The 27,163-nt window shown below is 51.1% G+C and overlaps 2 protein-coding genes across 3 annotated transcripts in view; one reads left to right on the plus strand and one right to left on the minus strand.

The window, feature by feature from the left end:
- LOC140312667 (cullin-9) overlaps positions 1-23,898 on the minus strand; it is a 39,366-nt gene extending 15,468 nt beyond the window's left edge. The window contains exons 1-29 of one of the 2 annotated variants that reach the window (XM_072390432.1): positions 23,749-23,898; positions 21,305-21,997; positions 17,843-17,997; positions 16,852-17,460; positions 15,953-16,094; positions 15,657-15,847; positions 15,391-15,577; positions 15,112-15,318; positions 13,566-13,764; positions 12,796-12,997; positions 12,534-12,724; positions 12,269-12,465; positions 11,936-12,084; positions 11,122-11,210; positions 10,940-11,045; positions 10,644-10,871; positions 8,893-8,983; positions 8,644-8,815; positions 8,460-8,565; positions 8,296-8,391; positions 8,048-8,223; positions 6,888-7,021; positions 6,144-6,329; positions 4,196-4,225; positions 3,501-3,640; positions 3,248-3,430; positions 1,655-1,812; positions 1,388-1,586; positions 975-1,146 (exon numbers count right to left, since the gene is read on the minus strand). In XM_072390432.1, coding sequence (XP_072246533.1) covers positions 975-1,146; positions 1,388-1,586; positions 1,655-1,812; positions 3,248-3,430; positions 3,501-3,640; positions 4,196-4,225; positions 6,144-6,329; positions 6,888-7,021; positions 8,048-8,223; positions 8,296-8,391; positions 8,460-8,565; positions 8,644-8,815; positions 8,893-8,983; positions 10,644-10,871; positions 10,940-11,045; positions 11,122-11,210; positions 11,936-12,084; positions 12,269-12,465; positions 12,534-12,724; positions 12,796-12,997; positions 13,566-13,764; positions 15,112-15,318; positions 15,391-15,577; positions 15,657-15,847; positions 15,953-16,094; positions 16,852-17,460; positions 17,843-17,997; positions 21,305-21,997; positions 23,749-23,872 — 5,512 coding nt within the window. In that variant the 5' untranslated portion in view covers positions 23,873-23,898. The remainder of the gene's footprint in view (positions 1-974; positions 1,147-1,387; positions 1,587-1,654; positions 1,813-3,247; positions 3,431-3,500; positions 3,641-4,195; positions 4,226-6,143; positions 6,330-6,887; positions 7,022-8,047; positions 8,224-8,295; positions 8,392-8,459; positions 8,566-8,643; positions 8,816-8,892; positions 8,984-10,643; positions 10,872-10,939; positions 11,046-11,121; positions 11,211-11,935; positions 12,085-12,268; positions 12,466-12,533; positions 12,725-12,795; positions 12,998-13,565; positions 13,765-15,111; positions 15,319-15,390; positions 15,578-15,656; positions 15,848-15,952; positions 16,095-16,851; positions 17,461-17,842; positions 17,998-21,304; positions 21,998-23,748) is intronic. The other variant, XM_072390433.1, reaches the window with a different exon arrangement.
- Positions 23,899-27,077: 3,179 nt separating this feature from the next.
- LOC140312699 (synapse differentiation-inducing gene protein 1) overlaps positions 27,078-27,163 on the plus strand; it is a 15,379-nt gene continuing 15,293 nt past the window's right edge. Inside the window, exon 1 of the mRNA XM_072390479.1 lies at positions 27,078-27,163. This exon is cut by the window's right edge and continues 198 nt beyond it. The gene's annotated coding sequence lies outside the window, so the exon portion shown is untranslated.

Below are 27,163 nucleotides of genomic sequence, written 5' to 3' on the forward strand. Positions count from 1 at the left end.
CCAGAGAACAACCCGGGTTAGAGCCAGAGAACAACCCGGGTTAGAGCCAGAGAACAACCCCGGTTAGAGCCAGAGAACAACCCCGGTTAGAGCCCGACTTTAGCCTGGTTTATAACGGGAACAAACCGGGTTAAAGCCAGACTTTAGCCTGGTTTATAACAGGAACAACCCGGGTTAGAGCCAGAGAACAACCCGGGTTAGAGCTAGAGATTAGCCTGGTTTATAACAGGAACAAACCGGGTTAAAGCCTGAGATTAGCCTGGTTTATGACAGGAACAAACCGGGTTAAAGCCAGACTTTAGCATGGTTCATGACAGGAACAAACCGGGTTAAAGCCAGACTTTAGCCTGGTTTATGACAGGAAAAAACTGGGTTAAAGCCAGACTTTAGCCTGGTTTATAACAGCCAGAGTTTAGCCTGGTTTATAACAGCCAGAGTTTAGCCTGGTTTATAACAGCCAGAGTTTAGCCTGGTTTATAACAGCCAGAGTTTAGCCTGGTTTATAATAGCCAGAGTTTAGCCTGGTTTCTAACAGCCAGAGTTTAGCCTGGTTTATAACAGCCAGAGTTTAGCCTGGTTTATAACAGCCAGAGTTTAGCCTGGTTTATAACAGCCAGAGTTTAGCCTGGTTTATAACAGCCAGAGTTTAGCCTGGTTTATAACAGCCAGAGTTTAGCCTGGTTTATAACAGCCAGAGTTTAGCCTGGTTTATAATAGCCAGAGTTTAGCCTGGTTTATAACAGCCAGAGTTTAGCCTGGTTTATAACAGCCAGAGTTTAGCCTGGTTTATAACAGCCAGAGTTTAGCCTGGTTTATAACAGCCAGAGTTTAGCCTGGTTTATAACAGCCAGAGTTTAGCCTGGTTTATAACAGCCAGAGTTTAGCCTGGTTTATAACAGCCAGAGTTTAGCCTGGTTTATAACAGCCAGAGTTTAGCCTGGTTCATGACAGGAACAAACTGAACTGGAGCTCACTGTGGGTGTAGAACTGGGTGAACTGGCCGAGGTAAGAGCAGAGCTCAGCTGGAAAATATTTTGTCGGCTCATCCAGGAAGCAGAGTGAAGACACGGCCCAGCAGCGTGGAGACAGAACCAGAACCTGGATCTCCGCCTCTTCCTCTGACTCCGCCCACTCCTCCTCCATCATCTAAGGGAATGAAATTCAGCCTTTTAACAGAACTACAGCAGCATGGCTTGAAGTTTGGAACAATCCCGCTTATCCTTCCTTCCAAAACCATCTTTAATCTGGGTCTGGTAAACTCTCCCTGATGCACAAATGTAGAACTGCACCTCGGGTTCAGATCAAAGCATCTCATCCCAATCAGCCACAACATTAAAGCAGATGAGCTTCTTCAGATCCCCTGTTTCAGAGGGGCAGAACCGCTGACCTGGTCGTGCTCCTGCAGGCGCCGGTCCAGCTGCTGCAGCTGGTACAGGTGGAACTCCTGCTGCAGCTCCCCCGACTCGCTCAGGTTCTTCAGCATCTGCTGAGGGAAGCGACTCGGGAAGCAGCTGCCGATCTGATCGATCACGGCCCCCTCCAGCCACATGTTGCCCTGAGCCAGCAGACGGTCCCCCAGGTAGTACCTGTGCAGGTGAACAGAGTTAAACCCGCCCTGCTGGGTCGGAGCGGCTGTGCTGGATGACGCTCACACCTGTAGAAGTGCTCGAAGGTGTTGGCGAGCTCCAGGCCGGACAGGAACAGCATCGGCTCCAGAAACTGCTGCAGTCGCTCCAGAGTCTCCACGCTGCCGCACGCCACTCCGCTGGCCTGGATCATCTGATCGATGTACTGAGCAAAGCGCTCACTCACCTGTGCCCAGGTAAAACAGCAGCATCAGCATACGGTCCAACACTGTTCAATCCACCCCAGCTGCCAGGAGCAGCCTTTAAAGCAGGCTTGGACCTGAGCTGAGCCCAACCTGTCCGACTCAGCCCTGACAGAATCAGACTCAGAGCGCTAAGATGCTACTGCTGCTCCGCTTTAAAGCAGGACTCACCTGTACAAGTCAGTTAAATACCTTTCAGACTTGAGATAAACCAGCTTTGAAGCAGCTTACTTCAGTGTTCAGGGCTTGTTTCACCTGTATTTCACCTGTATTTCACCTGTGTTTCACCTGTGTTTCACCTGTATTTAACCTGTATTTAACCTGTATTTAACCTGTATTTAACCTGTATTTAACCTGTATTTCACCTGCATTTCACCTGTATTTCACCTGTATTTCACCTGTATTTCACCTGCGTTTAACCTGCGTTTAACCTGTATTTAACCTGCATTTAACCTGTATTTAACCTGTATTTAACCTGTGTTTCACCTGTATTTCACCTGTATTTAACCTGTATTTAACCTGTATTTAACCTGTATTTAACCTGTATTTAACCTGTGTTTCACCTGTATTTCACCTGTATTTCACCTGTATTTCACCTGCATTTAACCTGTGTTTAACCTGTATTTCACCTGTATTTCACCTGTATTTCACCTGTATTTCACCTGTATTTCACCTGTATTTCACCTGTATTTCACCTGTATTTCACCTGTATTTCACCTGCATTTAACCTGTGTTTAACCTGTATTTCACCTGTATTTCACCTGTATTTCACCTGTATTTCACCTGTATTTCACCTGTATTTCACCTGCATTTAACCTGTGTTTAACCTGTATTTAACCTGCATTTAACCTGTATTTAACCTGTATTTAACCTGTGTTTCACCTGTATTTCACCTGTATTTAACCTGTATTTAACCTGTATTTCACCTGTATTTCACCTGTATTTAACCTGTGTTTCACCTGTATTTCACCTGTATTTAACCTGTATTTAACCTGTATTTCACCTGTATTTAACCTGTATTTAACCTGTTTTACATCACACTAAAGCCTGGTTTCTGAGTGCTGTTCACAACAAACTAAACAAGAACGAGTTCATGTTCACTTTCCTTTTTAAGAGCTCCTCTGAATGAGCCTCTTTATATAACACAGTGTTATGGAGTATAGGATAAATCTGGAGTAATTAATTCCTTAGCAACAACACATTAACATTTTAAATGTCCCCAACAGGCTCATCTGCATCAGCGGACACTTTGAAAGAAATAACATGAACTATGAGGCCCGACTTTACAACAAAATAATCAGAGAAGTGAATTAAAATGAAATCCTTTGATAGTTTTAATTAGTATTCATCAGATCCATCCTGCCAGACCAAAGGGTTAAAACATGTTGAATCCAGCTTAAAGCAGCTGAACCGACTCACATGCATGGCTTTGAGGATGGAGAGCTGCAGCAGCGCCGCAGAGAAGCCGTGTCGCAGCGCGAGGACGAAGGCGGTCTGCTGCCCAAACAGCTCCTCCATGGCGTTCTTCAGCCGCAGGTACAGCGTCCGGTAACGCTCCACGAAGTCCGGCAGACTGCAGCTGGACTCCAGGAACTTTTTCACCTGCGGATCGGTTTCATGTTCAGCTCAGTTTCTGATTTCAGATTGAAGGCCCTGAATCGCTGTGACTCACCTGCCGCTGCACCACTCCCTGCCAGCAGAGGGCGATGCCTGCGATGCTGCTGCTGCTGCTCTTCACTTTGGGCTTAGCCGAGGAGGAGGAGGAGGAGGCGGCGGCTGCCGTGGTGTCCTTGTTCTTACCCTCTTTACCATCTGGAAGACAGAGTGTCAAAGCGTTGGTTTTCTGAACAAAGACCGTCTCTCTGCCGACTTTGACCAGAAAATGAAATGAAAACTGCAGCCACAAACGTAAAGAGTAAGCAGTGCCTCAGCTCTCTCCTTCTTTTCCATCTGAAAAGAAATCACGTCAGTGACTGTGATGGGAAGAGGAGGCCTGCTGTGAAAACATGAGCAGTCCAAACTGAAAGGAAAAGATGGTGTGTCCTGATGACATCTGAAGGAAGCTGAATGAGGAAGCTCAGCTGACGCCCCCTGCTGGACATTTTGTGCCTGACAGGTGAGTTTCAGACTGCAATTAGAAACACAAAAGCACCACAGGTTAGTGCAGTGTCTTCTCTGCTCAGCGCCCCCTTGTGTTTGCCTGCATCAGTCAGCAGCTGAGTGAAATTAGTCATTGGATGTAGAAATAGCTTTTCGACAGATCAGCCAGCAGGGGGCGGTGTGAGGCCTTCCTCTCCTCATGAGGACAAATGAAATGTGCGAGCGTAAACAAACAGAAGGCAGCTTCTGGATGCAGCTCTTACTTACTCTTCAGCTCTTTGCTTCTGTTGAGACCTTCTGCAAACAAAATAAACTCCTTTAGTAGTCACGCTCAAATGAGGGTCAAAGTTCAAACACATTTCCTCCTGCCTCCTCTCGTCAGCTGAGCCGCCGGATTAACGTGAAGAAGAATTCATGAGAGCAGCTGATGCTTCAGACACAGAACACGTCACATGGAACACCATTTTATTAAATATAGAACAAATAACTGACATTAATCTTGACATGAATACAAATAAAATGCATTTTAAAAGTGATTTAAAGCTTCCTTATTGTGTAAAACTCCTTCTTCCTGTTCCTGGGAGCAGATATCAGGGCACCTGAGGTCACCAGCAGGTGTAAAACTCCCCAAAAACACAATCCTGGTATCTAACGAGCCGTTCTGATTTTCATTCCTAAAGTACGTCACTCCTTAAGTTGGCCCCGCCCCCTCTGCTAAGCCCCGCCCATTCGCATCCACCCTGCTGGACGGATGAAGCCAGCTTCTGGTGGAAATGTTCTGCTGTCAGCTGCACTGAGGAGCATGCATCTTCCATCCAGCAGCAGCCTCAGAGGATATAAGAGCCCAGTGGATAAACTATATCTGAGGCTAATGTTCCAGCAGAGTTAGCTAAAGACTGTGAATGTGCAGCAGACACTTTTCATCCCACTGTTTTAACAACTTGGTCCAGTTCAACGCTGGACTGAAGGAACTGAGCCACAAAGAGGATCAGTTCCAGCTCTCAGAGCCTGAACTTCAGAGCAGGGAAATGGAAGCATCTGAGAAATAACTCCTCATGGTTTATTTACTGATTTATTTCTTCCTTTAGCAGCAGCTAACGCTAACAGCTTAGCTAATGAAATAACTCCTCATGGTTTATTTACTGATTTATTTCTTCCTTTAGCAGCAGCTAACGCTAACAGCTTAGCTAATGAAATAACTCCTCATGGTTTATTTACTGATTTATTTCCTCCTTTAGCAGCAGCTAACGCTAACAGCTTAGCTAATGAAATAACTCCTCATGGTTTATTTACTGATTTATTTCCTCCTTTAGCAGCAGCTAACGCTAACAGCTTAGCTAATGAAATAACTCCTCATGGTTTATTTACTGATTTATTTCCTCCTTTAGCAGCAGCTAACGCTAACAGCTTAGCTAATGAAATAACTCCTCATGGTTTATTTACTGATTTATTTCCTCCTTTAGCAGCAGCTAACGCTAACAGCTTAGCTAATGAAATAACTCCTCATGGTTTATTTACTGATTTATTTCTTCCTTTAGCAGCAGCTAACGCTAACAGCTTAGCTAATGAAATAACTCCTCATGGTTTATTTACTGATTTATTTCTTCCTTTAGCAGCAGCTAACGCTAACAGCTGAGCTAATGAAGAAATAACTCCTCATGGTTTATTTACTGATTTATTTCCTCCTTTAGCTGAAGCTAACGCTAACAGCTTAGCTAATGAAATAACTCCTCATGGTTTATTTACTGATTTATTTCTTCCTTTAGCAGCAGCTAACGCTAACAGCTTAGCTAATGAAATAACTCCTCATGGTTTATTTACTGATTTATTTCCTCCTTTAGCAGCAGCTAACGCTAACATCTTAGCTAATGAAGATGACGTACACCAACCTCTAAGGAGTTACTGCTGTTCCTTTCTGAAAGATGAACATTATTGTTCCCACATTACTTTGTTAGCTGAAGCTTTCTAGCTGAACGGTTCTGTTCTGTAACTCAGACAACCTGCAGCTGTGTTTAAGGTGTGTTTCCAACAACATTTACAATCATTTATGTTCAAAGTCCTTGTTTTTAAATGGTTTAGAACACATTTCTTGCCCTGTCCTGCTGGTAGTTCATCACATGTTATCGTATTTTCTAGAAGAAGTCTGATGTTCACAAAGCGGCTCCGATCCATAACAGGATCAAACGCCAGCCGGTTCCGATCGTTTCAGACTCACTTGACTTAACGGGCGGTTTCAGCTCCTCGCAGTCGGGTCGGCTCGTGTCCACGTGCACCAGCAGGTGCGTGAGACGCCTGACTCTGGAGTTAAAGATGGCCGCCCGGTTCTTGCAGCGGCGGGCTGACCCGGTGTTGTCCAGGTACTCACTGAGCAGCCAGGACAGAGGGCTGCATGCTGAGGATTCTGGGTAAACACAGGAGAGAGGATTTATTTATTTAACCTGCAAGTTTGGCATCATTTCAACCAAAACCTGCAGAAGCAGGTGAAATCATTAACTACGCCCAGATTACAGAAAGAAGAGGAGGAGGGAAAGGTTCTGGTTCTGGTTCCTGCAGAGAGCAGGGACAGAACAACCGGGTCAAACACAGAGTTCAGCTGGAAGAACAGAGATTCTTTGCTCCACCCATCCTGAAGGGAGCAGCCAATCAGAGCCAAGCTTCCTGGAACTAGCAGCTCATTGGAGGATGAAAGCTCACAATGAGTATCTGCAGTAAATTTCCTTCAGATTTTATTCTGATGTGACCTGTAATCTAACCCGTCATCGAAGTAAAACCCAAACTGCGGTCAGAACCACACAGTCCGCTGGAAACTGTCCAAGAACAGAATGCATCATTTTAGCTTTTGGAATGAAGTTTTAGTTTAGTGTCCAAAGAGAGGAGAACAGAGAGAAACTGATCGATCAGCTCCACGCATTGATCTGCTGAGTTCACAGAGTGACCCGGTGACCCGGTGAGCGTGTACCTGACAGCGTGATGCTGTGCACGATGGGGGTGATCAGAGCCTCCCAGCAGGTTCGACCCAGAGCTTCGGCGGCCTCAGCATCCGGCAGGAAACGGTCCGCGAACATCTGCTCGTGTCTCAGAGCGCTGTTCAGCCTGCAAACAACAGAACGTCCAACGGGATCAGCGCCATGATGGAATAAATCAAACAGGATCAGCGCCATGATGGAATAAATCAAACAGGATCAGCGCCATGATGAAATAAATCAAACGGGATCAGCGCCATGATGAAATAAATCAAACAGGATCAGCGCCACGATGGAATAAATCAAACGGGATCAGCGCCATGATGGAATAAATCAAACAGGATCAGCGCCACGATGGAATAAATCAAACGGGATCAGCGCCACGATGAAATAAATCAAACGGGATCAGCGCCACGATGGAATAAATCAAACAGGATCAGCGCCATGATGGAATAAATCAAACAGGATCAGCGCCATGATGAAATAAATCAAACGGGATCAGCGCCATGATGAAATAAGATGAAATAAGGCAAACACAACGACATCATTGCTACGGAAGCCTGGAAAGGCCTGAAATAAATGACTGAATAAATATGTTAATGAAGCTTCTAAAATTAAATCAAAACGAATGAAAAAAAGACTTTTCCTGCTTTCATTTTAACTTTAGTTTGTGTTGCTTTAAACTGATTTATTTATACTCCCTTAAGGTTCTTTATTGGTCGGTTTATTAGCTCCAAATAATTTAATGATTCATTTAGAGATGGATTTGTTATTTCTGTATTTATTAATGTATTAATTTATTAATAATATATAAATACATTCACATTAAGTAATTTACAGGTGTTTTAACAGCTTGGACCGGACCTCGCGGTGTGGTTCTGGTCACTGCTGCTCAGGCAGCCCAAAACCAGTTCTGTAATGTTTAAAGTTTAAAACACAGAGGAGATTAACGTCCTCTGAGGTGAAATAAGGGAGGCGGACCCAAATGGGTCGGGTGGTTCTGCTGCTTATCAGCTGATAGCTGAAGAACCTTTCAGATCAGAGCTGAAACGTCTTCAAAAACCCAGAAGAAGAAGTCCAGGTGGCTCTGAGCTGCATGAATCTACCCCAACGGACTCAGAGTCTGGTTCTGGTTCTGGTTCTGGTTTGAACGCACTTGTTGAAGAGCTGCGGCAGCTGCGTCTTGTCCTCCACCACCTCCTGACACCAGGTATGGGCCTTGGTGCTGTAGAACAGGTAGGTCCGACAGCACAGCTGCTCCTTAAACACGGGCCAGAAAGTGGGCTTCGGGCCCAGAACCTCGAAGCCGTGGACTCTGGTATCGATCCCACCCTGAGACAGAGAGCGGAGTCGGGTCAGTACAGGACGGGAAGCGGCGCCAGCAGAGCCGGATCAGAGTCTCACCTGCTGGCATCTCTTGATCCGGATCTGGATTATGGACCAGAACCTGGTCATGTTCTCCAGCAGAACCACCCGGCTGGCAGAGGGCGCCACGTTCACCTGCACACACACAGCAGGTTACGGATGTGATGCGACCCGCGGCGCTCTGAGCAGAACCGCAGACTCACCGTGTTGAGCTCCGTGTTGATGTTGGTCGGGTCGTCTCCTCCCAGAACCAGGATCCGGGCCGGCATGTAGCTGGAGTCCTCACTGGCCACCACGATGGCGAGTTGTCTGGGCAGAGATGACATCACACATCAGCGCCACGAGGAGCCAGGAGGCTACGGACAGGAGGACAGAGGCCCCGCCTACCTGATGACGACGCCTTTGTGCATGTAGATGTTGATGAAGTGCGACCCGGTGCAGCCGTTGGACTCCCAGTAGGTTTTGGGGTTCTTGTCGGTCAGTTTGTTGGCTCGATGGTGATTGGACGACACCTCCACCTTTTCCCAGCATTTGTCCTCCTTCAGCTCCACGCTGGAGCCTGAGACAGCAGCGGTTACCATGGTTACCAACGGTTACCAGCGGTTACACAGACGTCTCGGGACAGAACACACTCACCTTGGCACAGGTTCCGCAGGAAGACGTCGAAGAAGGGAATGTTGATTGGCTGGTGGCTGCGGCGGTGCTCCTCGATCTGACCCAACACCATCTGACAGGAAGCAGGAAGCAGTCAGAAGGAAGCAGGAAGCAGGAAGCAGGGAGCAGGGAGCAGGGAGCAGGAAGCAGGAAGGAGGAAGGAGGAAGCAGGAAACCGGAAGGAGGAAGCAGGAAGCAGGAAGGAGTAAATGGGAATCAGGAAGCAGGAAACAGGAAGCAGGAAACAGGAAGCAGGAAACAGGAAGCAGGAAACAGGAAGCAGGAAACAGAAAGCAGGAAGCAGGAAGCAAGAAGCGGAAAGCAGGAAACAGAAAGCAGGAAACAGAAAGCAGGAAACAGAAAGCAGGAAACAGAAAGCAGGAAACAGAAAGCAGGAAACAGAAAGCAGGAAGCAAGAAGCGGAAAGCAGGAAACAGAAAGCAGGAAACAGAAAGCAGGAAACAGAAAGCAGGAAACAGAAAGCAGGAAACAGAAAGCAGGAAACAGAAAGCAGGAAACAGAAAGCAGGAAACAGAAAGCAGGAAACAGAAAGCAGGAAGCAGGAAACAGAAAGCAGGAAACAGAAAGCAGGAAACAGAAAGCAGGAAACAGAAAGCAGGAAACAGAAAGCAGGAAACAGAAAGCAGGAAACAGAAAGCAGGAAACAGAAAGCAGGAAACAGAAAGCAGGAAACAGAAAGCAGGAAGCAAGAAGCGGAAAGCAGGAAACAGAAAGCAGGAAACAGAAAGCAGGAAACAGAAAGCAGGAAACAGGAAGCAGGAAACAGAAAGCAGGAAACAGAAAGCAGGAAACAGAAAGCAGGAAACAGAAAGCAGGAAACAGGAAACAGAAAGCAGGAAACAGAAAGCAGGAAACAGAAAGCAGGAAACAGAAAGCAGGAAACAGAAAGCAGGAAACAGAAAGCAGGAAACAGAAAGCAGGAAACAGAAAGCAGGAAACAGGAAACAGGAAGCAGGAAACAGAAAGCAGGAAACAGAAAGCAGGAAACAGAAAGCAGGAAACAGAAAGCAGGAAACAGAAAGCAGGAAACAGAAAGCAGGAAACAGAAAGCAGGAAACAGAAAGCAGGAAGCAGAAAGCAGGAAACAGAAAGCAGGAAACAGGAACCAGGAAGCAGGAACCAGGAAGCAGGAAACAGGAAGCAGGAAACAGGAAGCAGTCAGAAGGAACCAGGAAGCAGGAAACAGGAAACAGGGAGCAGGAAGCAGGAAACAGGAAGCGGGAAACAGAAAGCAGGAAACAGAAAGCAGGAAACAGAAAGCAGGAAACAGAAAGCAGGAAACAGAAAGCAGGAAACAGAAAGCAGGAAACAGAAAGCAGGAAGCAGAAAGCAGGAAACAGAAAGCAGGAAACAGGAACCAGGAAGCAGGAACCAGGAAGCAGGAAGCAGGAAACAGGAAGCAGGAAACAGGAAGCAGTCAGAAGGAACCAGGAAGCAGGAAACAGGAAACAGGGAGCAGGAAGCAGGAAACAGGAAGCGGGAAACAGGAAGCAGTCAGAAGGAACCAGTAAGCAAGAAACAGGAAGCAGGAAACAGGGAGCAGGAAGCAGGAAGCAGAGACGAGCAGCTCAGTCACTCAGATGATGTTGCATCTGGTCATTTGGCTCCATGGAACCACAGTCTAGTTATATAGTTACTCTGGATGTTATTTCTGCTAACTCAGTCTGGACCTCAGGTTCTGCTACCCTCTGCCTTCGTGTGCGGGTCAGTACCTGGATGCAGCCCGCCAGGACGCTGGTGGTCATCTTCTTGTAGAGGTTGGCGTACTTCTCGCAGTCGGTGATAAGGTCTCGGAGCTCGGTGACCAGCAGCAGGTTGGTGCTGTGCTTGTCCAGAGCCTTCACCAGAGCCTCTTTGGTCCCCAGCCGGCACATGACCACGGCGTAGTCTTTGTTCAGGGATGCCAGCCGGTACAGGAAGCGGATGAACAGCTGCACCACCTGTGGAGGACAGCTTGGGTTAAGGTGCGTCTACAGGTGCGGTTCTGGCCGTCTGAGCGCGTGCAGACCTCTCTGTCGTTGATGAAGGCCGTCATGGTGGACAGGCAGGGCTCGATGCTCTCGTGCCACGGCAGCTCATCCTCCTGGTAGTTGTCCAGGAACTTGTTGAGGATCCTGTGGGAACAAAGGGCCAATCAGACGGGATGCATCACCATGGCAACAACATCATGAGGATGGAGGTCTGAGGTACCTGAGGATGGAGAGCTGAATGGCCCGGTCGGCGCGGTGCTGCTCCATCAGGCGGACCAGGTCCTGGTAGGTGTCACGACTGTGAGTCACCTGAACAAAGAGACACGAACAGGTGAGAGCCGAGGCTTCGGACAGGTGAGGGCCGAGGCCCGGGACAGGTGAGGGCCGAGGCCCGGGACAGGTGAGGGCCGAGGCCCGGGACAGGTGAGGGCCGAGGCCAGGGACAGGTGAGGGCCGAGGCCAGGGACAGGTGAGAGCCGAGGGTACGGACAGGTATTTCACCCGGACATGAACACTTCCTGTTAGCTGAGTAAGCTAACGGCGTCACCGACAGCTGCGTGAGCTAACGGCGTCACCGTTAGCTGCGTGAGCTAACGGCGTCACCGACAGCTGCGTGAGCTAACGGCGTCACCGACAGCTGCGTGAGCTAACGGCGTCACCGACAGCTGCGTGAGCTAACGGCGTCACCGACAGCTGCGTGAGCTAACGGAGTCACCGTTAGCTGCGTGAGCTAACGGCGTCACCGTTAGCTGCGTGAGCTAACGGCGTCACCGACAGCTGCGTGAGCTAACGGCGTCACCGACAGCTGCGTGAGCTAACGGCGTCAACGTTAGCTGCGTGAGCTTACGGCGTCACCGTTAGCTGCGTGAGCTAACGGCGTTTTATTTCATTCATCGGTTGACTGGAACATTCTGAACATGAAGACGCCTTAATTCAGATGAAACATGTCTGTTATCTGCTGGTAAACTTGGTTTTAAGCTTCAGGAACGCATCAAACCAACAACGACTCACTACAAACGTTAGCGTGCGTGTACCTGGCTGCGCTCCTCCTCCAGCTGTGCGGCGTCGTCACACAGCAGCTGCTCCAGCGTCTGGATCACCTCTTTGGTCACCGTCGGCTCCTTCAGACTCACCACCAACATCTGCAGCTCCGTGTCCTTTAAGTCCAGCTGTTCCTGGCACTCTGCACACAGCCACACGCACAGAAACACGCACGCCACACGCACAGAAACACGCACGCCACACGCACGCCACACGCACAGAAACACGCACGCCACACGCACAGAAACACCTTTCACTGAGCACACGGGTCCGACCAAGACGGGAAGAATCGGGCCGAACGGCAGAAACCGATGTGCCGGACGTACCTTTGCTCTCCAGCTTGTGCACCATGGAGATGTGGTTGAGGGCGATGATGGCGAGCATGGTCTCTGCCGTGGACAGCGTCAGACACTTCTTGAGGACGGCGGTGACGCTGCACGCCACCAGCTGCTCTGCCAGGCTCTTGTGGCTGGAGATGAGCATGATGATGACGAGCAGCCCGTTCCGCACAGACAGCACGCAGCTGCACAGAGAAGCTGAGGTCAACACGCCGCGGGCACAGGATGAACCGAGCCTGCGGACGCCACTTACCCTTTGGTCTTCAACATCAGGTCGATGGCGGTGGGGATGGCGCCCAGTAAGCCTCTGGAGCCTTCGGGCGTGGCCGAGCCGATGCTGGCGAAGATCTCCAGCATCATCTGCGTGCCGGACTCGGAGAGCGGCAGGCTGCTGCCGACGCTCCGCAGGTCGTGTTTGCTGGCGCCGGTGATGACCTTCAGCGTCTGAGGAAGAGGAACGGATCATCAAGCACAGAACCACCAGCAGAACCCGGTAAGAGCGGGACGGTGCTCACCGCCAGCGCCAGCTGCTGCACGTGCGTGACGGACGAGAACTCCTGCATGCAGGACAGCACGGCCTTGACCCCGCCCTCGGTGGCGAAGGACACCCTCCACTCGTACTTCAGCATGAGGAGATGCGTGAGCCTCAGCGAGCTGACCACCACGTCTCTGCAGGACGAGCCCAGCAGCTCCACCAGCAGCTTCAGAACCTTGTCCCTGTTGGAGGAAACACACCGCGTCACCAGTCCGATTCCTGCGAAGCCGAGACGCTGCTGGCAGGTCGCCTGACAGCGACCCCACACAGGGAAGGTCACATAAGAGCATGACCTCTGACCTCAGCTGACCGTGATGTCACAGTGACACGAACACGGTGACCCCACACAGAGAAGGTCACATAAGAGCATGACCTCTGACCTCAGCTGACCGTGATGTCACAGTGACACGAACACAGTGACCCCACAAAGAGAAGGTCACATAAAAGCATGACCTCAGCTGACCGTGATGTAACAGTGACATCACCACAGTGACCCCACACAGAGAAGGTCACATAAAAGCATGACCTCTGACCTCAGCTGACCGTGATGTCACAGTGACATCACCACAGTGACCCCACAAAGAGAAGGTCACATAAAAGCATGACCTCTGACCTCAGCTGACCGTGATGTCACAGTGACATCACCACAGTGACCCCACACAGAGAAGGTCACATAAAAGCATGACCTCTGACCTCAGCTGACCGTGATGTCACAGTGACATCACCACAGGCCGAGGCCCAGAAACTCACCGTACGGTCTGGGCCGAGTCGCTCCTCATGGAGTTCTTCTCCTGGCCGCTCTTCTCCTCCAGCAGCCGCGTGAGGAAGAGGACGGCGGCGAGCTGCTGGGCCTGGTCTGACCCCGCCCCCCCCTTCTTCAGGATGTCCACCACCTCCCCCAGCTTCTCCAGCAGCGTCTTCTTCCCCTGAACGCGTGGGTTGTTGAACACTGCAGGGACAGGAAGCAGGTTACAGGAAGCAGAGGTCACAGGAAGCAGGTTACAGGAAGCAGAGGTCACAGGAAGCAGGTTACAGGAAGCAGGGACAGGAAGCAGAGGTCACAGGAAGCAGGTTACAGGAAGCAGAGGTCACAGGAAGCAGAGGTCACAGGAAGCAGAGGTCACAGGAAGCAGAGGTCACAGGAAGCAGGTTACAGGAAGCAGAGGTCACAGGAAGCAGAGGTCACAGGAAGCAGAGGTCACAGGAAGCAGGTTACAGGAAGCAGAGGTCACAGGAAGCAGAGGTCACAGGAAGCAGGTTACAGGAAGCAGAGGTCACAGGAAGCAGGTTACAGGAAGCAGAGGTCACAGGAAGCAGAGGTCACAGGAAGCAGGTTACAGGAAGCAGAGGTTACAGGAAGCAGAGGTTACAGGAAGCAGAGGTCACAGGAAGCAGGTTACAGGAAGCAGAGGTCACAGGAAGCAGGTTACAGGAAGCAGAGGTTACAGGAAGCAGAGGTTACAGGAAGCAGAGGTCACAGGAAGCAGAGGTCACAGGAAGCAGAGGTCACAGGAAGCAGGTTACAGGAAGCAGAGGTCACAGGAAGCAGAGGTCACAGGAAGCAGGTTACAGGAAGCAGAGGTCACAGGAAGCAGAGGTCACAGGAAGCAGAGGTCACAGGAAGCAGAGGTCACAGGAAGCAGAGGTTACAGGAAGCAGAGGTCACAGGAAGCAGAGGTCACAGGAAGCAGAGGTTACAGGAAGCAGAGGTCACAGGAAGCAGAGGTCACAGGAAGCAGAGGTTACAGGAAGCAGAGGTCACAGGAAGCAGAGGTCACAGGAAGCAGAGGTTACAGGAAGCAGAGGTCACAGGAAGCAGAGGTCACAGGAAGCAGAGGTCACAGGAAGCAGAGGTCACAGCGACTCAGGCTGAATCTGGAAACCATCAGCTGAGATCTAAATAAGTTTGGTCCCACCCCCTCACACCTGTCCCACACCCCCTCACACCTGTCCCACACCCCCTCACACCTGTCCCACACCTGTTCCACCCCCTCACACCTGTCCCACACCTGTTCCACCCCCTCACACCTGTCCCACACCTGTTCCACCCCCTCACACCTGTCCCACCCCCTCACACCTGTTCCACCCCCTCACACCTGTTCCACCCCCTCACACCTGTCCCACACCCCCTCACACCTGTCCCACACCTTTACCACCCCCTCACACCTGTCCCACACCTGTTCCACCCCCTCACACCTGTTCCACCCCCTCACACCTGTCCCCCACCCCCTCCACACCCGTCCCACACCCCCTCACACCTGTCCCACACCTGTCCCACCCCCTCACCCCCTCACACCTTTCATCTTGTCCTCCAGGTCGTCGGGGTACTTGCTGTCGTCCTCCGTGGGCAGCTCGCTCTCCGTTTCCGAGCCACCGCACCCGGAGTCGACAGGAAGCTCCTTCTTGGCCTTTTTGGAGACAGAGCCCATCGCTGAGGAAGAGGAGGCGGAGCCTGATGAGGAGCAGAGGCTCGGAGCTCCTCCCCCTCCCAGAGAGCTTTCAGCTGTGGAACAAACCACAGTCAGAGCCGGACTCCCAGCTCAGAAACATTCAGACTTCCTGTCTGTGACCTCACCCAGCAGCTCTTCGTCCTCCAGGCTTCCTCCTCCTCGCCTCAGGTAGTGTTTGGAGAAGGTGTGCGAGCACAGCAGGTCGCTGAGGCACGACGACGGCAGCTTCTGCTTCAGGTAGTGCAGCAGCTTCTTCGCCACATCTCCGGGGACCGACAGGCTGATCAGACACGAGTCGTCCAGCTCCGCCTCCTGGAGGGCAGACGTGGTTACTGGTCAGATCGTACGTGGCAGTCTTTCATAAAAGGACTCAAGTGAGCGGTATTCCTACCTGGTCATCCAGGCTCTGCAGCAGGATGGCGTTCACCTCCTGCTGCTGCTTTGGCTCCAGCTTCTTAATGAAGAAGAGGATCTCCCACCACTCGGCTCTGCTCAGCGCCGCCGGCTCCACCTGATGCCCCTCTGACAGGTAGGGCAGCGAGTAGAGGCCGCCGGGAGGCTTCGAAAAGAAGGTTTGACTCACTGAGGGAGGAACGGACATGTTCAGACACCAGGGCGACACAGGTGAGGCTCAGGTGAGGCTCAGGTGAGGCTCAGGTGAGGCTCAGGTGAGGCTCAGAGTGTTACCTGCGGTGAGTTTGAGTGTCTCCGTCAGGGTCGAGGCCTTCTCCTGCGTCTCCTTCTCTGACTGACCGCTGCTACCGCTGCCCAGAATCTCAACCATGTGCCAGTGAACCCAGTAAGTCCTGGACAGGGAGTTCCAGTAAACCTGCATGGATCAGAACCAAAACTGTCAGGCTGAGGGAGTTACTGCATCATCAGATCAGTCAAGCTAAACATAACAACTGAACATAAAACACTGTTTTAAACAATAAAGCTTCCTTATTCTGTAAAACTCCTCCTTCCTCTAACTGCTAACTTACAGCTAACTGCTAACTTACGGCTAACTGCTAACTTACAGCTAACTGCTAACTTACGGCTAACTGCTAGCTTACAGCTAACTGCTAACTTACGACTAACTGCTAACTTACAGCTAACTGCTAACTTACAGCTAACTTACAGCTAACTTACGGCTAACTGCTAACCTGTTTCCCTCTGGTATCAGTAACTATCTGTATCTATATAGAGAGCTGGAGTGTTTCTGACTGCAGGAACAGCTTCATTATGTCTGTGTTTCTGCATTAAATCAGCAGCTGTCCAGCTGTGGATGACCAGGTGTTGATGACCAGGTGTTGATGACCAGGTGTTGATGACAGGTAACGCAGGTAAACAGTCAGCGTGACCAAAGCCTGTCTGAAACGTCTCAATAAGACCTCAGCAAACCGTTCAAATTCTTGAAAAAAAGGGTCTGAATTTGTCACCTTTGATTGAACTGTTTTTAACGAGATTAAGAATCGTAATTTTGAAATGTTTTCAGAATATTTCAGTGATTGTTCTTGTTGTCTGATGACTTTAAACATTGAAATTAATTAGTTCACATATTTTCAGGAGGTCCAGGGAACCGTTAAATACTCGGACCGTCTCACCTGAACAGGCGGCGAGCCGTCGTTGCTGTAGCGAAACTCTCCTTCGTCTCCAGCGCTCACCTCCTCGTAGTCCTCCAGCATGCGGACCATCATGCCGCTCTTCAGACTGTCCTGGACGTATTCCACGTAGGCAGAGCGGCTGGCGAAGTCGGAGCGCGTTTTGAACCCGTTTCCCATCTTCTTCTTTGGCGGCGTGACGGCGGGAGCTGTGACAGCGGCGGTGGTGGAGAGCACAACAGGAGAGGCGCAGAACCGAGGCTGGAAGATGGACCTCAGGACCGGGCGGCATGACTCCTCGCCCTGCTCCTCCCTACAGGACACGCCTCCTCCAAGGTGGTGGGCGGAGCCGTCGGGGGGCTTCCGGTTCCGGTCCCAGCCCATGACTCGGACCAGCTCTGAGATCAGGTTAGCCATCGCCATGGTGAAGTCGAACTCTCGCTGGATGCGGAGGTGCTCCGTCTGGTGAGTGGAGCTCGAGGATGTCGTGGGGGCGGGACTGGCGTCCTGCCGGTCAGAGCTGGACTCCACCCCGGCTGTGTTGAGTTTGTCCATCAGGGAGGTGACGCACAGGTAACGCTTCACCAGAGAGAACAGCAGCTTCCCAGGAATCTGAACACGGAGAGAGAACAGTCAGACCTGTCTGTGAGGGGAGGCCACGCCCCACCGAGAGGCCCCGCCTTCACAAGAGAGGCCCCGCCTCCACAAGAGAGGCCGCTTTTTAGCTAATGTCCAGCTATATTATCTGTTAGATAGATCCTTTTTCTTTTCTGTCTCAGACCCCTCTACGACCCGCCTGTGACCCCTCTACGACCCGTCTATGACCCGTCTGGGAACTGTCTACGACCCGTCTATGACCCGTCTAGGAACCGTCTACGACCCGTCTTGGAACTGTCTATGACCCGTCTATGACTATATATATATACTCTATATCTTGGGCCTGTCTCAGATTGTGTTGAGGGAACTTAGCGACACCGTGTAGCGCTGTGTGTACCTGAGGCAGGTGGATTCCCTCGAAGGAGATGCCGTGCTCCTCTGAGGAAGTGGTCTCAGCAAACAGCTCCAGCAGAGTGAAGCGGTTATCGAAGTCCATGTGCTGCTCGATGCCGTCCTGCTGGCTCAGAGACAGCAGCACGTACGCTCGGCTGCCTGCAAACAGAAACAACATCAACCGTCCTGCTGAACGAATAAAAAACCGAGCGGCGGACCCCGACCATCGTTCCAACGCCGCAATAACGCCGCTCAGTCTGCATGTTTTCATCTGAGCCACATTAATCATCTTCGTAGAAATATTAACTCTCCAAACTGAACCCACAACAGCAAACTGCCCTTAACTTCTCCTGCATGGCCAGTTTACATCGTTTCATTTGTTGTGCGGTGAAAGGCGCCCACACAGAAACTGTAGTTTTATCATTATTACATATTCTAGTAGTTTGATTCTGATGGGTCAGACCGCTTTCTGTTCACACGCCTCTTCCTGGTCATGAACAATCAGAAGGTGCACAATGAGCTGAAAAACCCCAATAACCTGCTTCAAAGTTCAAAATAAATCAGGGAGGAGCATCTGGCTCGAATAGAAGATCTCTGCAGCAGCGAGCTCCACCTTTCCCAACCAATTACAGGCCTCTATTCACTCAGCTGACATCACCTGATCAACCTGTTTGGGAACTTATTCTAAACTTCAGAAACAGAGTCAGAGTGAGAGCTCACTCCTCTGGTCAGATGTAATCACATCTTTGTTTCCTCTCTGCCGGGCTGATGACTCATGGCTAAAACTTGTGGCGGTTCCTCACCCAAATTTTCTCCAAATGTGACCTAAAATGAACTAAAGAGCAGCGAGAACTCAGGAAACGAAGGGGCAGCTTCAGACTCCAGGGGCCTTGTGTACAAAGCAACCAAAAAGTGGCGGACGCTCTTTTTTACGTCAACCATCAGGTGTATCAGAGCCAAATGAGCGTGGAAATGTGCGGTGCCGCACGCCAACTTCAGGGCTGGCGCCCGCACTTTTCTGCTGATTCTTTGGCGACACTCAGAGGTGATGCTGGGAAACTGTTGTAATAAATAAATGTGTCCTCAGACTGAGTGCCACACATCTGAGACACGTGAACAGTTAACGCACCCATGAGTCTGCGATATAAAAGCATGCAGAGTGGTGCAGACCAATAAAACAGCGGCTGCTTTAGCGGTGTTAGACTCATGGTGTAATTGGGAGAGAGCGTGTGTTCAGAGACAGAAAGGATTTGCGTGATGGCGACTGGTTCATCAGCTGCTTCAGGTTCCAGAGGTTGATCTTCATGGCACTGTGCAACACAAAGGCCATCAGACTGGGACTGTGTCGGTCTACCTGAGCCGAGCCGAGTGGAAGGAATTATCTGCATCAGCAGGTCAAACTCCCACAATGCAGCTGAACGGGCCAACACTGAAGCGAGAGCCGGTTTTCCTGATGTAATCGGAGCGATCGACTGCACACACAGTGCCATGAAAGCCCGTCACATGATGGATTTATATCAACAGGAAACATTTTAATAATCAAAATGACTTATTTCCTCTTTTGGCTTCGTTAAAAGCTACATTCAGCATGTAGATTTTACAATGACGTTCTCTTGAAATTAAATATTTAATAATTGCGTGGACTGTGCCTCCGTTTGTGTCGTTTTATCAGTTTTCGATGTGCAGAAGGTGAGGAACTTCCTCAAAACCCCCTTTCTTCACGCTTTTGGCTTATTTCTGATTTTTGCTGATAGCATGTAGCAGCGGGAGCATGATTTGATAGGATGTTATTGAACTGTCAAAATATGGGTTCATTTCATGACCCTTTTTATAATTAGACAAGAAGAAAACATTCATTTATTATTGGATATACAGAGGTAGAAAACCATAAAGTAGCATTTTTAACCGATGGACACACTTATCGGTTTATGCAGCGGCAGCAGCTCTCGACAGAACGCCGACACAGAGACTGGCGTGCTGCACGTGATAAAGCTTAACCTTTACTGTGAGGTCACTAAACGCTTTTATCGGATCCATCCAATCAGAGAGCAGCTTTCCCTGGTTGTTATGGAGACAAACGCTGCTTTCAAAACACCTCTCATTCTCCCAATAACCAGTGGTCATGTGATCAATACATGGGTGGAACATTCTAAATCGACTGATGTTTATCTGACCAAGAACACAAAGACTGGCTGTTTGAGTCAGAGACTCCCATTTCCCAGCTGCCCCTGAACGCAGCGCGAGTACAAGGCCTTTACCTGCGTCGTGTGAGGCGAGACTCCCGTTTCCCAGCTGCCCCTGAACGCAGCGCAAGTACCAGGCCTTTACCTGCGTTGTGTGAGGCTAGACTCCCGTTTCCCAGCTGCCCCTGAACGCAGCGCGAGTACCAGGCCCTGTGAGGCGAAACTCCCGTTTCCCAGCTGCCCCTGAACGCAGCGCGAGTTCAAGGCCCTGTGAGGCGAAACTCCCGTTTCCCAGCTGCCCCTGAACGCAGCGCGAGTACCAGGCCCTTACCTGCGTCCTGTGAGGCGACACTCCCGTTTCCCAGCTGCCCCTGAACGCAGCGCGAGTACCAGGCCCTGTGAGGCGAAACTCCCGTTTCCCAGCTGCCCCTGAACGCAGCGCGAGTACCAGGCCTTTACCTGCGTGTGTGAGGAGAGACTCCCGTTTCCCAGCTGCCCTTGAACGCAGCCCCAGTACCTTTACCTGCGTCCTGTGAGCCAGAGACTCCCATTTCCCAGCTGCCCCTGAACGCAGCGCCAGTACCAGGCCCTTACCTGCGTGTGTGAGCCAGAGACTCCCGTTTCCCAGCTGCCCCTTAACGCAGCGCCAGTACCAGGCCCTGACCTGCGTCCTTTGAGCCAGAGACTCCCGTTTCCCAGCTGCCCCTGAACGCAGCGCGAGTACCAGGCCTTTACCTGCGTTGTGTGAGGCTAGACTCCCGTTTCCCAGCTGCCCCTGAACGCAGCGCCAGTACCAGGCCTTTACCTGCGTGTGTGAGGCTAGGCTCCCGTTTCCCAGCTGCCCCTGAACGCAGCGCCAGTACCAGGCCCTGACCTGCGTGTGTGAGGCTAGACTCCCGTTTCCCAGCTGCCCCTGAACGCAGCGCCAGTACCAGGCCCTGACCTGCGTCCGGTGAGCCAGAGACTCCCGTTTCCCAGCTGCCCCTGAACGCAGCGCCAGTACCAGGCCTTTACCTGCGTCGTGTGAGGAGAGACTCCCGTTTCCCAGCTGCCCTTGAACGCAGCCCCAGTACCTTTACCTGCGTCCTGTGAGCCAGAGACTCCCGTTTCCCAGCTGCCCCTGAACGCAGCGCGAGTACCAGGCCTTTACCTGCGTCTTGTGAGGCGACTCCCGTTTCCCAGCTGCCCCTGAACGCAGCGCCAGTACCAGGCCCTGACCTGCGTGTGTGAGCCAGAGACTCCCGTTTCCCAGCTGCCCCTGAACGCAGCGCCAGTGCCCTTACCTGCGTCGTGGGAGGCGAGCGCTCGCAGCATCTTCCCGGCGCTGCGTCTCGTCTGCGTCTCCTTGTTGCACAGCAGCTCCATCAGCAGGTTCAGGGCGCCCGTCTCCTTGAACACGCCCACCAGCGAGCCGATGCTGGCGTAGGCGCTCAGCACGTGGATGGTGTGCATGATGTTGATGGAGAAGTCTCTCTTCTTCGCCATCTGCTTCCTGGCCCGACACACCAGGTTCTTCACGTCCTCCTTCATGTCCGACAGCTCCACCTCGTCAAAGGTGACGTCTGGCGGCAGCTCGCCGCAGTTGCCCTGGCCGCCGTCCGCCTCCCCGTCCTGCTGCTTCTCCTGCTGTAGGGGGCGCTGCGGGTCCGTCTTCCTCTTACCCAGCAACGTGGGGCAGTTGGCGTAAACGTCCTCCATCGACATCCACATCAGGATGTTCTCCGGTTTGGGTTCCCCGGACGTGGAGCTGCCGGACACGCCCACACCGGAGCCGCCGCCGCCCGTCACGCCCGTCTCGTTCGCCCCGCCCCCGGAGGTGGAGCCATCGTCGATGGTCACCAGGCACCAGCGAATCAGGTACTCCGTCTGACTGTCCTGGGTGCGGCGCTGGCGGATCAGCTCCTCCGGATAAGCCTGCAGCTGCGGGCTGAGCTGGACCAGCAGGTTCCCATTGCGGCGTTCGCCAACCATGGTCGCTATGGAGACAGGAGGAGGCATTAAAGGAGACAGCAAAGGAAACATTAAATTAATGTGCTGCATTCAGGGCAGTCGGATCAGCCAGATGTTCTGTCCGATTCTGCTGCTGGGAACCAGAACACCTGAGGAGCATCCGGACTGGATTCATGCGGCTGAGATTCTGAGCCAACGTTCATTTTCGGTTTCGGTTTCCTGGGTAACGGTTCATCTTGTAGGAAGTCTGGCTGGCTGCGGTCTAACGGCTGGAGGGGCCCGTCTAATAACTGATGATGTGCCACTAGCAAGTTAGCTGAAACCACTCAGAGAAGATCCGACACAAACAGGGTTTTATTTTCGAAATAAGACCAATAAAAGTGACAGTAACCAGCTGATAATAGTTCAGTAAGCCGACTGACATCTATACGGTGTTTGAATTTCAGTAAATAGTCCAGCCCTTGATTTTAGTACGTTACAGCAGCGGCTAACGTTAGCTAACACTTGCTAGCATCCAGAGCTGAAGTTGGCTTCACATTGACGGCACCGGTCACTTTTTCTGGATCTGAACCACCTGAGACCAGGTCCAGGTGAAAAACTACGTCATTAAATCGGTCAAATCATCCCACAGAGGACTGTAAGTTTTACTTCAAGAGCCGTGAAACCTGTATTATGTTTGTGGAAAGGCAGAAAAGAGGCGTTTCCTGGCGAATCCTGATCAATTTCATCTCATTCTGAACAAAATGTCATTACACCTGCACAGTGACAACAAAGATCCTTGAATAAGTCTGTATCTGACCAACCTAAACAATGTAATTTAACATTTAAACCTGGTCTCAGGTTCTCCAGATGCCAAAACAGGCAATGAATCGGTTCCTTTCAAACATTTTTACACACAAAAGAAGTTTTACAAAACTCACAGTATGTTGTAACGATCTAAGAAGCTAGATAAATTAAACTTGTCCAGATTTAATCAGAAAGGTAAGACTCTGTTGGTGATGAAACAGTTTGAAATAACCCTGAACTGTGTTTTAAAGGTTCTGCATCTTCTGTGGGACCAGTTTAAACAGTTTAATTAAACATTTGGACCTGGTCTAAGGTGCTCCAGGTGCCAAAACAAGGTTTACACCCGAACCAGAAGCCAACTTCAGGGTCAAGGCAACACATTAACACGCACACACGCGCACGTTATCAACACAGCTACGTCCCCACTTCCCCAACCAGCTGGTTAACAGTTTAACAAACTCATCAACTACTTCTAGAGTCTGAGTCATTGCCTCGTGCTGAGAACGTCACACAAAACTCGATTTAAAAAATCTCTAAATTTGACGTCATGCTGCCCACGAGCCAAGAAGAGCTCAGGTTTGAGCATTTCTGAGTAATTAGTTGGGTTTTGTGGACTTTTCTGGTACCATCGGCCCCACTGACAGGCGGAACTTCTTCTTCTGCGCTCTGACATCTGCTTGCAGGAACGAACTGATGAAAAAAACGAGCTGCAAAACTTTGACTCTGTCGGTTTGTGTCCCGGACTGAAGTTTTACCCAGAACACGAACGACAGACCTCATACGCGATGTTACGGTGGAACTGACGTGTCCGGAGGGCTGTTCTTCCTTAAACTGTGAGGTTATTTGAATGCAGTCTGGTGGGCCGGGCTGTGTACAGTAACCCAGAGCCGCGCTGGGCCCAGCGACCCGCTCCGCTCAGCTAGGGAAGCGGCTCCGCTGACGCACACTCCGGCCCGCTCTCCCACCGCCACGCCAGGTGAGTCCTTCTTACCTGCTGTATCGCAGACCTTCCCCCTCGCACGCAGTTTTCTTTTCCGCCCTAACGTGTCGTTTCCCAGCCTGTTTCTGTGTGTTTGGTCGCGTTCCGCTTCTGCTCCGAGCTGTTGGATGCGCATCTGCGCACTGTGACCGGAAAAGCGTCACTGACAGTTTCTTCTTCGGTGGCTGCTTAGAAAGGAATTCTTCTTCTTTGTGTTTATTGGTTAAAGCATCGTGCGCCCCCTGCTGTTTGGGCGGATTATAAACAGGTGGCGGGCTCTGCAGCCCAAAATGGATCCTCTGGTGGAGCATCATTTTCTAATGTCTTCACCTCCCAAAAGTATTTAAAACAATAAATCTGATCAGTTTCATACTGAAAAACAGATTATAAAGGTTATAAAGAATATAAAGGTGATGAAACTGAGGTGGTTTGAATCCTTTTTTAAATGATCTGGGACAGGAGAAGTGTTCTTCTCATTTTCTTATTTCAGGTTCAGGACTTCTTAAAACTCGACTTGCGGCTCGTAAACGCAGCGATTACCAAGAAGTGGCCGAAAGAAGCGCCACCAACAAAAGGAGCGTGGGCAACCATTGTATGGGGGGGGGGTATTCACATGTAAACACCGTATTCAGACCAGTTTGTATGGTTTACAGATCGTTTTTACCATGCAGCTCTTTTGTTTGTTCCAACCATCAAACACAAATACTCCATAAAGGAGGGCAGTTTATAACAGGAGTTAGCAGCAGGATCTCTGGACGCAGACCTGACTCGCAGCGAGGTGTACGTCATGGCCGTGAGGTTCCCTCAGTCCTCCTGATGAAGTGGGGACCCCGAACACATGAATCTGCTCTGGTATTCTGTGAATTATTCTGCACCACTCACTGTGTTCTTTTATGTATTATTAATGTTGTTATATAAAGTACAATATGCATAAAACTGAAGTTCAAAAAGCAGATCTCTTCCTGCGGTTTTGGTATAAATGAGGCGTAAGGCTGCAGGGTGCTGTGCTGGTCAGCACCGTCGCCTCACAGCAGAGGGTTACAGGTTCAAACCCCCGCTGGAGTTGGAGTTCCTGTATGTTCTCCCTGTGTTTGCGTGGGTTCTCTCCGGTTCTCCGGCTTCCTCCCACCATCCAAAAACATGCTGTTAGGTTAACTGGTGACTCTAAAATTGTCCTGAGGAGTGAGTGTGAGCTTGGCTGTTTGAATGGTTCTATATGTGTCCCTGTGATGGTGACCTGTCCCTGAGATGGTGACCTGTCCCTGAGATGGTGACCTGTCCCTGAGATGGTGACCTGAGATGGTGTCCTGTCCCTGTGATGGTGACCTGTCCCTGAGATGGTGACCTGTCCCTGAGATGGTGACCTGTCCCTGAGATGGTGACCTGAGATGGTGTCCTGTCCCTGTGATGGTGACCTGTCCCTGTGATGGTGACCTGTCCCTGAGATGGTGACCTGTCCCTGAGATGGTGACCTGTCCCTGAGATGGTGACCTGTCCCTGTGATGGTGACCTGTCCCTGAGATGGTGTCCTGTCCCTGAGATGGTGAGACATCCATCCATCCATCTATCCCAGCAACAGGGCACCTGGGTTGGATGTGCCCTGAAGCAGTACCTGCCTGCAGACCTGAGCACGCCGTCTCTGGCTCTTTTCAGATGATCCTAACCTTTAGCCTCCGTTTTTATAAATGAGTGAGACCAGAAATTAAATCAAGCCAAATTATACTTTTATGCTTCAGAACTACTGTCCTAAACTGAGGATATTGCAGTAGACACTTTGAGGATCCCCTAAATCCAGCTACCGTATCACCCAGCAATAGGGCACCAGGTTTGGATGTGCCCTGGTACCCACCCATCCATCCCACCCATCCATCCCATCCCATCCCATCCCATCCCATCCAATCCATCCCATCCCATCCCATCCATCCCATCCCATCCCATCCCATCCCATCCATCCCATCCCATCCCATCCCATCCCATCCCATCCCATCCCATCCCATCCCATCCATCCCATCCCATCCACCCAGCAATAGGGCACCAGGTTCGGATGTGCCCTGGTACCCACCCATCCATCCCATCCCATCCCATCCCATCCCATCCCATCCCATCCATCCCATCCCATCCCATCCCATCCCATCCCATCCCATCCCATCCCATCCCATCCATCCCATTCCATCCCATCCCATCCCATCCCATCCAATCCATCCCATCCCATCCCATCCCATCCAATCCATCCCATCCCATCCATCCCATCCCATCCCATCCCATCCCATCCCATCCCATCCCATCCCATCCATCCCATCCCATCCATTCCATTCCATCCCATCCACCCAGCAATAGGGCACCAGGTTCGGATGTGCCCTGGTACCCACCCATCCATCCCATCCCATCCCATCCCATCCCATCCCATCCCATCCCATCCCATTCCATCCCATCCACCCAGCAATAGGGCACCAGGTTCGGATGTGCCCTGGTACCTACCCATCCCATCCCATCCCATCCCATCCCATCCCATCCCATCCCATCCCATCCCATCCCATCCCATCCCATCCCATCCCATCCCATCCCATCCCATCCCATCCCATCCACCCAGCAACAGGGCACCTGGGTTGGATGAGGTTCTGAATGGTCTGGGCATTGTGGGGCTGTCTTGTTTGCCAAATCTCTTCACTGTTGCATGGAGGTCTGGGACAATGCCTGTGGTGTGGCAGACTGGGGTGTTGGTACCCATTTTTAGGAAGGGGGACCAAAGAGTGAAAGCGTCTGTTTCAGAATGACCATCCAGTCTACATGTGTTTTGTTTACTTGGAGAAGTCTTCTGACCACGTCCCCTGAAGAACTCTGTGGGGGATGCTGCAGGAGTACGGGGTACCAGGTACCAGGTACCAGGTACCAGGTACCCGGTACCCAGATATCCAGTCCCTGTATCACCAAAGTAGGAGCTCTGTCCACATTTATGATACAAAGTGGAGCTGGTTTACGGACTCCACCTGGGCCGCCCCTCATCACCAGTCCTGTTTGAGGTTTTCATGGACAGGATCTGGAGATGTTAGGAGGAGGTGATAGGTCGGGGGGAGGAGGGCATCTGACAAACAGACCAAATGTTTGACTATAAACTGCATTAAACAAAAGGTCAAATCAAAACCACATTTCACAGGACATTAACAGTTGAACTCATTCAAACAGCAGCGCAAACAAACTGATGTTCTTGCTGCTGAAGATGGTCTGTGGGCAGCTGTGGAGCTCAGCCAGCAGCTGTGATTGGTTGGCTGATGTGAAGGAGCAGGACGAGATGCAACCTGGAGTCAGAGCTCGGAGGGGCTTTAGGACCATGGGGAGGAGATCTCTGCTGTATTCACCGCGCGCGCGCGCCCGCGCACCTCTTCTGTATTCATCTCACATGCCTTTTCCTCCTCCAGTCCGTAAACTT

The sequence above is a fragment of the Leuresthes tenuis genome, unplaced genomic scaffold (assembly GCF_036924035.1).
Source record: "Leuresthes tenuis unplaced genomic scaffold, fLeuTen1.0.hap1 SCAF_8, whole genome shotgun sequence".
In the NCBI taxonomy this organism is placed as follows: Eukaryota; Metazoa; Chordata; class Actinopteri; order Atheriniformes; family Atherinopsidae; genus Leuresthes; species Leuresthes tenuis.